Genomic DNA, 16,035 nt, shown 5'->3' on the forward strand with positions numbered 1-16,035 from the left:
TATATATATATATATATATATATATATATATATATATATATATATATATATATATATATATATACACACACACACACACACACACACACTGTATTGAATACAACAATTATTTCCAATAAATAAATCATCTCTATTCTGAGCATTTTATTGCTTTATTAGCCTTGTGGCTTCAATAATTATATATTTTATATATAGTTTTATCCATAAAACTGAAGGATGCATTACATCCTTCAATCATCAGAATGTTCATGATTAAAGGTATAGTTCACCCAAAAATTATAATTCTGTTATCATTAACTCACACTAATGTTGTTCCAAACCCTTGAGAAAGAAAGTCAGATGGGTTTTGAACAACATAAACGTGAGTTAATGATAACAGGATTAGAATTTTGGGTGAGCTATATCTTTAATCGTGTAATTCAACTAATTCAGCCACACTTTATAGAATGTACTGAATACTTCAGTACATTCATCACATTGTAATGCATTTTGTGTAATTTATAATGCATACTGCAGTTGAAGATGTTGTGTGCTGTTTACCTTGAGATTTAGTGAGTACCCTTTGAATGACGCATGAATCAAGTGAGACCCAGTATTTTGATTAAGTGAGGTGGATGGGATATTTACTTATGGATATGTGCTGTCTCCATGTAAACATCTTGAAAAGAAACCTGCAATCAGAGTGTGAATAAAACTGTGAGAGTAAGGCTTTGTTTTGGGCGTAGATTACTAACCCAAACCCCCTCCCACCCCCTTCACACTGCAATCCCCCCATTGGTCAAGCCAAATCTACGCCATTGGGCTTTGTTATCATTAGTTTGGGAGAAACTCGGTGCAACTTTCAAAAAGAGTGAAAGCAGAGATAAAGCGGACAGTAAGAGAGAGAGCTAAGGGGTGATTGATTTAAGGGATGAGCTGTCTCACAAAGTGTTATTTTTTTGTTTTTCTTTTCTCTTTCACATCAGAAACTTTTTTTGTTCTCTGACAATTGATTCTCATTAATACAGTAGTTCACTCACTACTCAATTGTCTGAGGCCACAATTAATTTTAATGTACACTTGAACAAGTACAAACAAAACAAAAAGAACAAAACAATCACCACTTACTTTAATGCTGAAGGTGTTGTCTAATAGTAGCCTGGAGCAGAAGACGTGCTGTATTTGAGCTTTAAATTGCCTTTCCTTATATGTAATATTTAGTTATTTTTCTTTCATTTTTAGATGCATGTTCAAGTGTGATTAAGTGGGTTAACTGATTTGGAGCAACCCTCTTGCAAAAACACCTAGCTTCATTACAGGGTAGTGTGTCTGTGTGTTCCAGATAAAGGGACCAGAGAAAACTCTAGAAGAGCGGCGTTCCAGTCTGGATGCTGAGATCGACTCCCTGACCAGCATCCTGGCCGACCTAGAGAGCAGCTCCCCATACAAACCGCATACACCACAGGTATGATCATGCAATCATTCCTCCACACAACAACCAACCGTATTTATTCAACGTGCAGTGTCCTCAAAAAGTATTTGGACACTAGTTCACCCAAAAATGTTAATTCTCTTATCTTTTACCCAACACTTTGCCATCTCAAACTTGTACGACTTTCTTTCTTTTGTGGCTTTTGATGGAGATATAATTCGAATATATCCATATAATGCAAGTCAATAGGTTCCAACACTTCCAAGCTCCAAAAAAGACATGAAGGCAGAATAAAAGTAATCCATACATCCTGAAGCGATACATTTGGTTTTGGGTGAAAACAGACCAACATGTAATGTACATGTAATCCCATGTACACTCGCTGTACACTTCCTCTGCATATTCGTCAAGCACATGTAAGTGTAATCAAGCTTCAAATCATTATCAAGCCTAGGAGACTACGGATGGCAAGATTTACAGCAAAAAAAAAAAAAAAAAAAGTAGTTACATTTTGGTCTGTTCTATCCCAAAACCGATCATATGTCTTCAGAAGACATGGATTAAACCACCTGAGTTTTATGGATTACCCTTATGCTGCTTTTATGTCCTTTTTGGAGCTTGGAAGTGTTGGTCCCCATTGATTGCATTCAATGGATATATTCACAGCATCTCCTTCAAAATATCTTTGTTTGTGTTCTGCAGAAGAAAGAGAGTCATACGAGTTTGAGATGGCGTAAGGGTGAGTAAATTATGAGAGAATTATCATTATTGGGTGAACTATTAGTTTAGCCACACTTTGTATTTACAAATGCATTAACAGCTTGCATAACAAAATTATGTAAGAAAAAAAAATCAAACCAAGTGACTGATGTATTTTCCATTTCCCTTTTTTATTTGTAACTAGTAGCACCTAATAAACAAGCAAAATAGCTTTCCTAAAAAAAAATGAATGTCCACAAACACCGATCAGCCACAACATTAAAACCACCTGCCTAATATTGTGTAGGTCCCCCTCGTGCCGCCAAAAACAGTGCCAACCCGCATCTCAGAATAACATTCTGAGATGCTGTTCTTCTCACCACAATTGTACAGAGCGGTTATCTGAGTTACCGTAGACTTTTTCAGTTCGAACCAGTCTGGCCATTCTCTGTTGACCTCTCTCATCAACAAGGCATTTCCATCCACAGAACTGCTACTCACTGGATGTTTTTGTTTTTGGCACCATTTGGAGTAAATTCTAGAGACTGTTGTGAGTGAAAATCCCAGAAGATCAGCAGTTACAGAAATACTCAAACCAGCCCATTTGCCACCAACAATTATGCCACGGTCAAAATCACTGAGATTTAAATAAACATGATTGTTGATGTGAACATTAATTGAAGCTCCTGACCCATATCTGCATGATTTTGTTCACGGCACTGCTGCATGATTTTATGCACGGCACTGCTGCCACATGATTGGCTGATTAGATAATCGCATGGATGATTGTTGGTGTCAGACGGGCTGGTTTGAGTATTTCTGTAACTGCTGATCTCCTGGGATTTTCACACACAACAGTCTCTAGAATTTACTCTGAATGGTGCCAAAAACAAAAACATCCAGTGAATGGCAGATCTGCGGACGTAAATGCCTTGTTGATGAGAGAGGTCAACAGAGAATAGCCAGACTGGTTCAAACTGACAAAGTCTACAGTAACTCAGATAACCGCTCTGTACAATTGTGGTGAGAAGAACAGCATCTTTGAATGTTGTTCTGAGATGCAGGCTGGCACTGTTTTTGGCGGCACGAGGGGGACCTACACAATATTAGGCAGGGGGTTTTAATGTTGTAGCTGATCGGTGTATGTGGACATCAATTTTTGAGGGACTAAGACAGTGGTTTTGAGGGACTGAGTCTAAGATGTAAAATTTTAAGTAACACTAAGCTATAGAAAGTAAGATTTTTTTCATCAAATAGTTTATTATGTGTCCAGGAGTGTTTGTTATTCATATTTTTGAGATGTTATAGGCATTACAGCTGATTTTCTATAAAGCTGAATAAATAATTCTGATTAAAAGTAATGGCCAGTATCATCAAATCACTGCAACCATGTTAAAATACAATTTTGCTTTATAAAATTCTGAATCTATGTACTGATTATCATTGTCCCATGTCTGCCAAATATGTTGAGTGGTCCAAACATCATCTGCATCCTGAAACTGAACTTTTGATCAGATTTGATGAGTGAGTGCACTAAGCTGCATAGAAAGCTATAGGATGCACCCTTGCTCCCTGACTCCCTATTTAGTGAATGACTTAACCTCCAGTGTGCTCTCTGTCTGCACTGGTCTCAGAGCAGTTCGAAATTCACCTTATTTTCATCCTAACATCATATTAAGCCTCTGAAAGCAACATTTTTCAGCTTTTGGATGAATACATTTATTGTCAATGTGAAAATGCATAGTAAATATATAGGAATGCATTTAATAATGTTAATGAATAGAACTGTATTGTACAGTGATAACAAAATAAAATATAACAAAATGTATATTAAAATGAAGTGAAATGATCCACAGATGTGTTATGGATGAACATGTTTTTTCAACTTTTGATGGAATAGGGTCCCATTTCCACATATGTGGACAAAAGTGAATGGATTTTTTAAAGTACCATATCAAACGAAACTAGAGACACTACCCTTTATAACCATACAGGTTTCAATGAAAAAAATCGTAAAGAGGTTTCTTACCAGAAGCACTTTTGTTGGCGCTGCACCCGTAGGAGCGCTTTACGGAAATCAATGTCACGCTACTGTTTCACGTGTCGCAGTGCGCCAGAAGTTTAACCCTTAAATGAAAGTGTAGACTGTTGTGAACAGTATTCAGTCAGTTTTAATTCATTTAAATTATGCGTTGCATATTGCGAAGCCAAAATACAACGTCCACACATGTGGACATGGGGTCGCACAAGGTTAAAGAATTATAGCACAACTACACTTTCAGCAAAATATTTCACAAAAAAAAAGTCTGTTATGTTTGAAATAACAAAACAGCAGATATATCGTTCAAAATTAAGACAAAAGTAGTCCATAGTAAATGTGATTATGCCTGTGGTTACTCTGCTTGGACACCTATGTGAACTTGAGGGGAACTGACATCATATATCCACTAAAAACCTTGACACCCATTGCTTAGTCTTTGGGGAAAATTGTATAAGAAAATTGAAGTTATTTCTAAAAAAAGCTCTAACATCATTTGCTTGCAGATGCCCCATGTTGTGACATTTTGTCTCCTAATGCAATGAAGTACATACATTACAAGTGTGTCTTAGGTGCCTAAATGTGTCTATTTACTTTTTGGGGCCACGTTATATACAGTGGAACCATAATGAAGATATTCAGAAAGGTTCACAGTTTTAGAAACCTAGTGCAACTTCAATCATTGGTCAACTGACCCTTCGCTAAGTTCCGCCCCCTTGGTTACGGTCACAGATTAATCCATAGCATGTTCTTCGCTAGATTTATTTAAAGATTTTTTAAAAGGTAAGAAAAATCACTGCGTGTATAGTCTCTAGGTACCTCGTGTCACTATTACAATTGACACAACAACAACGTTTTTTTTTACATTTTTGGGATCATTTGGATAAAATCCCGCTTAAAATTACTCAAAAACACATTTCTACTATTGGCTCTTGTTGTAAAAAGGCAAACTCTTATCAGAGAAATAGCAGCGGGGCAACAGTTGCTAAAATAGGATTGGTCAGAAACGCTTTTAAGGTGGGGCTTATCGAAGGATCAATTGTTGCATTCAATGGAATATTCCGGGTCTAATACAAGTTGAGCTCAATTGACAGCATTTGTGGCATAACATTGATTACCACAATAAACTTTGACTTGCCCCTCCTTTTCTTTAAAAAAAGCAAAAATCTGGTTTACAGTGAGTGTGTAAACATGATTTTAGTGTGATCAAATCACTTACTAACTTTTTCTGTGTAAAGTTATAACCAAATTTACAACTTCATTGCCATAACGAAGTAATGCCAACAAACCCTAAAACCCTAAAATGACTGTAAAAATTACAATTTAAACAACTTTACAGCTCAAATAATAAGTTTTAACAGAAGAATTATTGTAAGTGCTTTTTATAAAATTATAAGCTGCACATTTCTGCCTTTAAACTCTCCAGAAATTGGCCCCATTCACTTCCATTGTAAGTACCTCATTGTAACCTCGATTATTTTTAATTTTTTTAATTTTAAGAAAAGGCGGGACGAGTCGAAATTCATTTTTGTGGTAGTCAACATTATGCCACAAATGCTGTCGATTGAGCTTCACTTGTATTGAACCTGTAATATTCCTTTAAATATCCTAAAATTCTCCTCTGAATTTAATGTAGGGCACATCAAATTACTTCACTATAGAACAATTCAGGATACTCTTAGAAATGAACAGAGTGTGGGGCCTGAGTAGCTCAGCGAGTAAAGATGCTGACTACCACCCCTTGAATCCAGGGCGTGCTGAGTGACTCCAGCCAGGTCTCCTAAGCAACCAAATTGGCCCGGTTGCTAGGGAGGCTATAATCACATGGGGTAACCTCCTTGTGGTCGCTATAATATGATTCGATCTCAGTGGGGCACGTGGTGAGTTGTGCGTGGGTGCCACGGAGAATAGTGTGAAGCCTCCACACGTGTTGGGTCTCTGGGGTAACGCGCTCAACAAGCCACGTAATAAGATGCGCGGATTGACGGTCTCAGACGCAGAGGCAACTGAGATTCGTCCTCCGCCACCCGGATTGAGGCGAGTCACTACGCCACCACATTGGGAATTGGGAATTGGGCATTCCAAATTGGGGAGAAAAGGGGAGAAAAAAGAAGAAGAAAGGAACAGAGTGTGTCATCAATAATTCTATAGAGGAAGACTTGTGCCTTTGAAAAATCTTTCATTTATTTAATCACTCACTTATTTATTAATCTTTGCTTCCCACAAATGAATAAATAAAAAATGGATGCAGAGAGCATTCTAGAAAAAGAAAACACATCTAAAACCCAAATATCACCTAAAACACTGTCAATTAACTAATTTTGGTTGCATATAAAGAGATAAAAAGTAAATCACAATGTGGAAGTGTACCAGTCATTTCTAATTTTTGGAAAGTGTTATGAGTCTAAAATTATAATGACCCATATCATTAATAGATATCAAATTAAGTTAAGAGCAGACACTCAAGTTGAGCCCTAGGGCACTTTACTAAATAGTTCAACACACAATGAATGTAGGCCAGTGCATTCTGTCTCATTGCTGTCGCATTTGGAACAACCAAGTCCCTTCTGTCGGCAAACAGTACCACGGATAGAGCTCGCCTTATTACATGGCCAAAACTTAATAATGCAGAGTGCTGTCTCTGAACTTAGAAACATCCCATTTTTTGGCAAGCAGTCTCTATTAGTTTCTCTTCTCTGGGGTCAGTCTCTTCCATTTGCTGATCTCCAGAGTCCTCGCCAGGCACTTTTCTGAAATTATTATTGAACAGAGTCTGCACAACACAGCCCGGAAACAAAATGAGAAAACTCTCCAACTTAAATGGGAAACTGTGCCCACTTATGACTGCGTACAGTATTGAGAGATGATGTCTAATCGCTCTCTTATTTTTAGATACTTTGCTTGGAGAGAAATTAGCTATCCATGCAATTACTCATCCTGGTGTATATACAGTGGTTGTGAATCGGAGACATAGTGGTGTGTTTTCCCAGCAGGCACTCTTGGGGGAATCAGAGTGGTGTGGGGTCAGGAGGTCAGATTTCAGTGTTTGAGCCAAAAGCTCTGTTTTCATTGAGAGTGAAACAGGGTTTGACCTCAGTTCCGGCAAATGCAGAGGCCAATGTTACCATACTTGGATAGAACATTAAAGTTGCTCTCAGTGAAGTGAGGCTTGTTTGGCAACAAGAAATGTAAACACACACTCTCTCTCTCTCTCTCTCTCTCTCTCTCTCTCTCTCTTTCTCTCTCTCTCTCACACACACACACACACACACACACACAGAAGTATACACACTCTCACACTCAGCAAAGCCACACACAACTACACACAGACAGGTGCACATTCTCAAATGTCGTGCACCTGCTCACTTTTGAAGTGACAGGTAAGTTTTTCCTAAATAAAATATAGTCTAAGTGCAGATCTTTGTAAAAATACCTTGTGAGAGCTACAAGTAACAGGAAGAATTCTGAAAGCTTTTGTCAGTTGGTCTTGAAATATTGATACACATCATTATGGGACAGGCAGGGAAAACACCGTATTAGAGAGAAAACAGCCCAAGTAGTTTCTGTTATGGGGGTTAAATCTCAGGATCAGCCTCAGTTGCTCTGACAACTGCCTGCTCATTTGGCTAGTTCTGACTGCGTTTGTCTACCAGAGAACTGAATAAATCTGGAGAGAGTTGCGTCAGAGTACCAAAGTCATCCAGGGTAGGCAGATACTATGTGAAGATTTGGATATCAGAAAATTATTCTATATTTCTTGAAGTCTCCCCAAACCGAAATGTTGTGTGATACAAAGATTTGCAAGCTATATGATAATGTTTGGGACCTTTTATATTCTATTTTTTCCATTGTATTGTCTGTGTCCTCTCCCTGCGACCACCAAGGTATGCAAGGGATGTTTTTTTTCAATTTGATTATATGGTAAAATTACGTAATAAAATGAAATATTTGACATTAAGCACTTTTTTTTTTATTTAAAATGTAATTTTAATTAAAAAAATATTTAATTTAATGTATATATTTTTTTATTCATTCTGATCATATATTAAAATGATATGTAACAAAATATTATTTTTTGGCATTTAATAAGTCTTAATTTAATATTAATTAATGTACTTTTTATTTATGTTGCAATAATTTAAATAATTTTAGAGTTGCTATGATATATTATTTGTTTATAGTAACAGGTGTAAAAAAAATGTAAAGGTTTAGTTTTAAAAAAAAATATTATTTTATTTATTTTTTTGGAATGGTAGCCAGAATTTAAAACCACCTGCGAGGGGTGTTTATTCATTCTTATTTTATATTAACAGGACATTTTTGGCTTCAATTAATATTTAAAATGTAATTTTAATTTAACATGTTTATTTATAGTTTATTTATTGAGAGGCTGGTTTCAAGTTCTGGTTACTGTTTATATATATATATATATAACAATCATCCATGTGATTATCTAATCAGCCAATCGTGTGGCAGCAGTACAGTGTATAAAATCACGCAGATATGGGTCAGGAGCTTCAGTTAATGTTCACATCAACCATCAGAATGGGGAAAAATTTGATCTCAGTGATATGGACCGTGGCATGATTGTTGGTGCCAGATGGGCTGGTTTGAGTATTTCTGTAACTGCTGATCTCCTGGGATTTTTATGCACAACAGTCTCTAGAATTGAATCAGAATGGTGCCAGAATCAAAAAACATCCAGTGAGCGGCAGTTCTGTGGACCCAAATGCCTCGTTGATGAGAGAGGTCAACAGAGAATGGCCAGACTGGTTCAAACTGACAAAGTCTACGGTAAGTCAGATAACCGCTCTGTACAATTGTGGTGAGAAGAATAGCATCTCAGAATGCTATTCTGAGATGCGGGTTGGCGCTGTTTTGGCGGCACGAGGGGGACCTACACAATATTAGACAGGTGGTTAAATGTTGTGGCTGATCGGTGTATATTTATTATAGTAATTAGCACTTGAAACCAGCCTCTCCATTTTTCTGTTTACACACACGCACGCACGCACACACGCACTCACTCACTCACTCACTCACTTACATACATACATACATACACACCTACTTACATACAATACAGCTAATGCAGTTTCTGGCTGATTAACTTGAGTTGACCTTTTTTTTCACCCAGCTGATCTGCCAGGCCTTTGTTTTCCCCTCTGTCTATCTTGTATTAATTATTTTTAGAGTGACGCTGGGCTTGTTTAATGTGCCAGGTTTTATATCTAAGGCCATTGGCACAGCTGCTCTGTCTCTAATCTTCCACTTGTATAAGCAGAGCGAAACAGTGTCCTCAGTTCACGGTGCTCCCAAATCACAGTGCCTTCTCTCAAAAATCGATAGGAGTGCTCTTCCCCTCATTTCTGCTTTTAGCTTTAAAAAAAAGGGACTTTATCCCTGTGTGCTTTGAGAATTGCTGTAAAGGGACCTTCTTTGTGCTATTTATCGACTCTTGTGTGTGAAATAGCAACTAAATTTGTTTTGCTGCTTTGACTTGGCCTGTTGCTTTTCAACCTATCAAAGCAGGTTCCTTTTGATTAGTTGGTGCCTGTTAGTGTAACAAGAGGTAATGAAATGTGATCATTATATAAACCCCATTTGCTTCCATCATTCATCTCCCCAGCCATAACCCTGGCCCCGCAAACACACACACATTAGAATCCATCCAAGAGGCGATTCTGAGTTTGGCATAGATTAGCATAGACACTTTCCCCTCGCATTCACAATGTTGAATCAGAATTACTCTATATGGGAATATAATGAACTGTTCTCTTGGGGAGAAAGCTCATTTTACAATAGTGATTTTCACAAGAGAATCTTCTATCTACATCATGGCTCTTCACCACATGAATAATATCAAATATTGAAATTAAATAGGGAAATGAAACTAGGCCTGGAAATCAGTTTTTTTTTAATAGTCTCTCAACAACATCATTCTGTTTGAAAGTGACAGAATAACAAAAGATTTGATACATTTTCAAGAAAGTATTACTTATAGTGTTTTTTTTTTTTTGTTTTTGTTTTTTTTTTTTTTTTTAGTAACAGTTTGTCATAGGCACAGAATACAAGGATAGCAAAGCTTCAGTTGTGTGCTAATAAAATGCTTAATATTTACAAAAAAGAGCAACTGCTCATTTTTAAAGGCAGAGAAAAAATCCCATTGTAATTCAAGAGTCAAGCAGGAACCATCTTTCAAAGGTTTGTAGATCCTATGGGTACTTTTCAAATAGTATGAAACAAGATCTTTAAACATTGCCTAACCAATCTAGCTAAAACCATCAGTTCCAAACTTGTATCTTCATTTTACAGAGAACCTTTTAACAACACTGACCTTTCATGGCTGTATTCTCACTGTCAAACCAGAATAGACAGAATAGGAAAAATAGTGTTTTACATGAACTTTTAGATTTAGCTTCCTCCTGAAACACTTCCCTCAGCTCTGTTTCAGCTAATGAATTGTTCAACTAAATGATATCAGACAGAGAGTGATCAAGGAGGACAGATGTATGTCAAAACCGCATTCATCACAGCTTGAGTTTCTACCTGAGTCACATAGGGACATTCAACGAACACAGTCTATCATTATCCAGTCAAGTGACTCCTGCTATCAGGGCCATGATCACTGAATCGCGGCACCTTTTCGTTTTTGCTTGCATGTGTGTACGTACTTTTTTATAGTTTGGGGACAAATTTGTCCTGACAAAACCTCCTGGAACCTCCTCAATTAGAAAAACAATTCAACAAACAATGAAACAACTTCTTTTTCTTCTTCTTCTTATATTATTATTATTATTATTATTATTATTATATACTAAAAAATTGTTAAGAGGTTAGACTATATTTATTATAATTAACTTTATGTAAATACAACATGAGTCTATAGAACGTCCTCATTTACAAGTGCCAAACTGATGTGTGTGTGTGTGTGTGTGTGTGTGACCTTGTGCACATTTGGTTTTTGATATACAATTTGAAACTTATTTCTCTAACTGTTACCCTTACTGTTATTTTGTTGTTGTTAAAAAAAAATTTGAGAAATGTATTCATTATTTAGTTTAATTCCTGAGAACTTGAATTGCAGTTATGTGTATTATGTATTAAGTTTGTCATTTTTGCTTCCTTTGGGAATAACAACTTGATCATTTATCTCTAGATTGACCTCTCAACAGTTGCTTGTGTACAGCAACCAAATAAGAAACTTTCTTTCCAAAATTTGGCTTTTGGCTGAGCACAAACACAGGCTCACCACAGCAGGATTAATTTAAGAGAAAACATCTCTGTTGTATTTAAACAGTGATGGCTAGGCTCATGTAAAAAAAAAAAGAAAAAAAAAAAGAAAGAAAAACAATAAAGACTTACTTGACCTCTCTCACAGGCTGGAAAAAAATAATCTAAGGCAAGGCTGAAAATGCAGGGCAACACTTATCCATTTTGTTAAGCAAACATATAGAGTCACATTAAATTATGAGATGCTGAACTTTATTCGAGTGTCAGCTTTAAGAAGGCAGTTTCAATGTTATGTGACTGCTTTTGTCATCTGTGACATAAAAATATTTAACAATAACACATGACACATAAATACTGCTAGATGTAAGATCTTTTTACTCTTCATAAATCTGAGAAGAGGGGCCTTCCATCTGTTAAGAGATAGACTTTTTAAATAAAGTGCTTTTTTGGATTGCTCATCGAGGCATGTTGCTCTCTAGATTTCCCCCAAATATAGCCTGTACATTTCCAAGAATCCTCCAAAGTGTGAATAACAGAGGAGTAATTTCAAAAAAGACAAACAAGCATCTGATGATTGTACATTAAAGAAATAGTTCACCAAAAAAGAGCAATTTTGTCATTATTTACCATCCTCGTGTTGTTCCAAACCAGTATGCTGTTATATTTATTCAGCGAAACACAAAAGGAGAAATTGTGAAGGATCTTCACACAGGTCTTTTCCATTTGACAACAGTTCATAAAAACCACATTTGTATGCCAAAGGAATAGGAATTCTGTATGCACAAATTAACATTGTGTCATTATTTAGGTTTGATTTGAACAATTTGATTTGACTTAAATTTCTTTCTTTTTTTTTTTTTTTTTTTTTTTTGTGATTAAATGACTTCAGAAAACTGAGAAAATTGTTCATACATTGTATCGATTACTTTTATTGTCTTTTTATGGATTTTTCTCTCTTTTTATTTATTTATTTATTTTTTTTTTTGGAACTTGAGAGATCGGAGTCACTGTTCAGGGTTTATAAATAAACTTTTTTTTTTTTTTATTACATTTTTTTTGTGTGTTCCATGGAAGAGAAAAAGTCATACAGGTTAAGAGCAACATACTGTAAGAGTGAATAAACAATGACAGAATGTAAATGTTTTGGACTAACTATTCCTTTAAATATAATATTGTATGCTTTTTTTGATCTGGACTGTCTTTCAATCTTGGAGTTTTACTGTTTGACGCATAAACAAGCAGTTTCATTAATTGGTAATGTCAGGATTTCCATCAATCCTCAATCCTGTCTCTCTCAATCATACACAAACACTTTCTCTTCCCTCAGTCACTGATATTTTCCTTAAGCCATGACCTCAATACTGCCCCTGACCTTTTAGCCATTTACAATATAGTTTCACCCTGTTACCCACCTCAAGAGTCTTTAAAAATTAACTGTAAATGTTAAATTGAAAAGCTTTTATGGGCCAGTCTGTTTGATCTGCACTTGGGGAGCAGCTAGGGTACTGTATTTCCTATGAAATATTGATGCCTCTTCTCCCATAACCATCAAGATTTGCAGTGTTTTCTCAACACTGTCGTCTTCCTTTACTCCTTGTTCAAGAGAAAAAGTGAGAGATGGAGATAGATTAAGTTGGAATATAGACTTGCTGCTCTGCATTTAAGGTCATAGAGGGCCTCTGGAAGCAGGAGTATATGTGACGCAGAACACTTATGAGGTTGTCACTGTTCATTCAGCACAGGCTGAGCAGTGCATTAGAGCCTACATGTGTTTGGTGACTCATGTAAGGGCTGAACTTTGCTTGTTAACGTAGTGTAGATAACACAAGGCCAATAACTCAATGACCCAGAAAACAAGAAAAACAGAGAGAGTGTTTGTACACATAGTACACGCTGGAAATGTGACTGTGGTGGCATGTTGTTTTTGTTTATGTTCTTAAATATGTCCCTTTAAATTCATATCATGGTAGTTTTAAAAGACCAGGTTAGCACCAGAGAGAATATAAGAATATTTCAACTTTGTGAAAAAATTATATAAGAAAATGTAATGCTCAAAATGGCAGCTGTAGGTAGGGTTGGCAAAAATCCCGTATTAATTGTGACATCCCGTATTTTATCCAAATAAAGACATCCCATACAGGACGCATATTGTCTCATATTTAAGTGATGAAATGCTCAAGGGGGACCGATAATGGACCTTTTGAATGGCCAAATGTTATAGCATCCCATATTCATGTGATGAAAAGTTGGCAACCCTAGCTGTAGGAAAAGATGTCCCGGTTTTCAGTTAAAAGAGCCAGTTGCCTATTTGAGAGCTTGTGGATTCTAGAATATGTATGCACATTGACTGGACTAGCCTGATTTTTTTTGTGTGTGTGTGTGTGCATGCTTTGATCTAAAGAAGCAAAATGTATGATATTATTGTCTGATCGTATTGCTGATTTGAAATGTGTGACTGAAATGTAACCTTGACAAAGAATTTAGGAGATTTTGGTCTTTTCTCCTTCAAATAGATAGGAGCAGAACATTTTTGCCGATTACCAACACAGAAAATACCTGCCTGGGGGAGTTATCAAGATGGCCATCGTGTGAATTGACTGCCTCAAAGGGACTTAGTTAGCACTCAGCTAAAAGGATTTTGAAGGGAAGTGTAGTCTCAGTCACAAGAGCTTTCTCTGTTTCCATCTCTGACTCTTTGTTTGTTTGCAAACTTTTGTCAGGGAGGAAGACATTACGCCTGATAGAGCCATCTCAAGTCATGTGAGCCCAATACCCTGTAGGACTTCTGCATTATTAAAGTCTTACACACAGTTTAGCACAAGTTGAGTGCTTCCTCAGTTGCTCTTGTGGATCTATCATTCCACATGGGTGCTCTGAGGTCTGAATCCACACAAACACATCCGGAAAGAAAGAGAAAGATCACACCTGATGTTAAGCTTAGGGCTTGGCATCCAGCATTGCAAATGGTATCACAGATCTGGTATGGCTTGAACTACCAGGTTCCTTGTGTAAACATGAGAAGAACTACTGTACATGAGCCATGAATCAGTGATGGACAGATCCACCTCATTCATCTTCTGTACAGAAAGCATAACATTCTTGCCTTAACTTTCGGTCACTCCATTGCTTGAACCTTGATCTGGTGGGACCTGTTGCAAACTTTTCATGAAACTTTACACTTACATTAAAAGCTTTACAGCTTTTAAAAACTTTACACTTATGTATAACTTTGATTATGGATGGATGGATGGACAGTTTGATAGACAGATGGAAGGATAGATGGATGGGTGGATAATGTTGGATGGATGTAAGAATGGACAGATGGATGATGTTGGAAGGATGGACGAATATACAGATGGATGGATGGATGGATGGATGGATTGACGGACAGATAGACAGACTGACAGACCAACAAAAAATGGATGGTTGTATGAGTGGATGGATGTATGAATGGATGGACAGACGAATGGATGGACAGATGAATATGGATGGAGGAATGATGGTTGAATGGATGGACGGATGTATGGATGGTTGTAAGGATGGATGGGTAAACAGATGGATGGACGGATGATGTTGGATGGATGAATGGGTGGATGAATAGAAGGATGGATTCTACATGTACTCACCAGGGAAACGAGACTCAACAGAGATGAAATATTTTTATACATTAAGTTTCAGATCCTCTGTGTTTGTTGTCTGTGCATTAGAGCTTCTCAATTCTCTCAGCTTCTCTGCAATTTTCCCTCTTGGTTTGAAAGATCTTGTCTTTGAGGGATGAGTGAGTAACTGAAGTGTTGAAGTCTGTGCTCTGTATCTGTGCATGTGTGTTCATCACGTAGAAGGTGATGTTGAATAGTGTGGAACAAAAGGTGAGAGGTCGCACATTTGAATGCAACAGGACTGCTAACTAGGAGTGTGTATTCGTGGGTTCATGCATTTCTGTACGTCTGTCCCAGGTGACTTTCGGGTATATGCGCATGTAAACATTTCCAAGTAAAGATATTTGATGGAAATGCTAGAAACGGCCTGTTCCATCAGCCCACACTCACAATGAACTTCTGTTTTCCAGCCTGACTAACACAAACAGACAATCTCTCACTCAATCTCACCCACTCTCCAACTTTTCATTCAACATTCCCAAGCCAGATGGTGATCTAAGGGTGCCTGAGCCATCAACTCAAGTCATACATTTATATTAAATCTGTTCAGTATGTAATGCAATTTCTTTTTTAAATCAAAGCACCTCAGTCAGGGAGAAGGTCCATGATTTTAGTGGATCTTTTTAGTTGTCTCTTGTTCCTAATGGTAATTTGTTTCTGAGTTGTGAATAAGGAATCAATTCACTCACTCATGGGCTGTAAAGGATTGAAAATGTATGAGTGAATTCTCTCTCTGTAGCCATCACTATTCTTCAGCAATTGCTCCCCTTCATAGAGCTTTTTCTTTGTGGTTGTCACAGTCATTTGGGATATTAGCGGTGTACACTGTAGAGCTCATGATATTGTGAATAATAACTTTACATCTACGTTTGAAATCATAAAGAGAGAAGAGAGCACTCACATCAAGGCTGAGCTTCATTCTTTCCAGCTGCATTAGCCTCTGGTGTGCGTCCACACCATTCTAGTCTCTGTAATAGGTTTAGAGAATGAGTTAG

At 37.0% G+C, this 16,035-nt stretch overlaps 1 protein-coding gene across 2 annotated transcripts in view; it reads left to right on the plus strand.

Moving 5' to 3' along the window:
- Positions 1–16,035, plus strand: part of LOC127449647 (lipoma-preferred partner homolog) — a 297,225-nt gene that overhangs the window by 144,175 nt on the left and 137,015 nt on the right. For both annotated transcript variants that reach the window (XM_051713194.1, XM_051713195.1), the window contains exon 5: positions 1,322–1,444. In XM_051713194.1, coding sequence (XP_051569154.1) covers positions 1,322–1,444 — 123 coding nt within the window. The remainder of the gene's footprint in view (positions 1–1,321; positions 1,445–16,035) is intronic.

Source organism: Myxocyprinus asiaticus, chromosome 12 (assembly GCF_019703515.2).
Source record: "Myxocyprinus asiaticus isolate MX2 ecotype Aquarium Trade chromosome 12, UBuf_Myxa_2, whole genome shotgun sequence".
In the NCBI taxonomy this organism is placed as follows: domain Eukaryota; kingdom Metazoa; phylum Chordata; class Actinopteri; order Cypriniformes; family Catostomidae; genus Myxocyprinus; species Myxocyprinus asiaticus.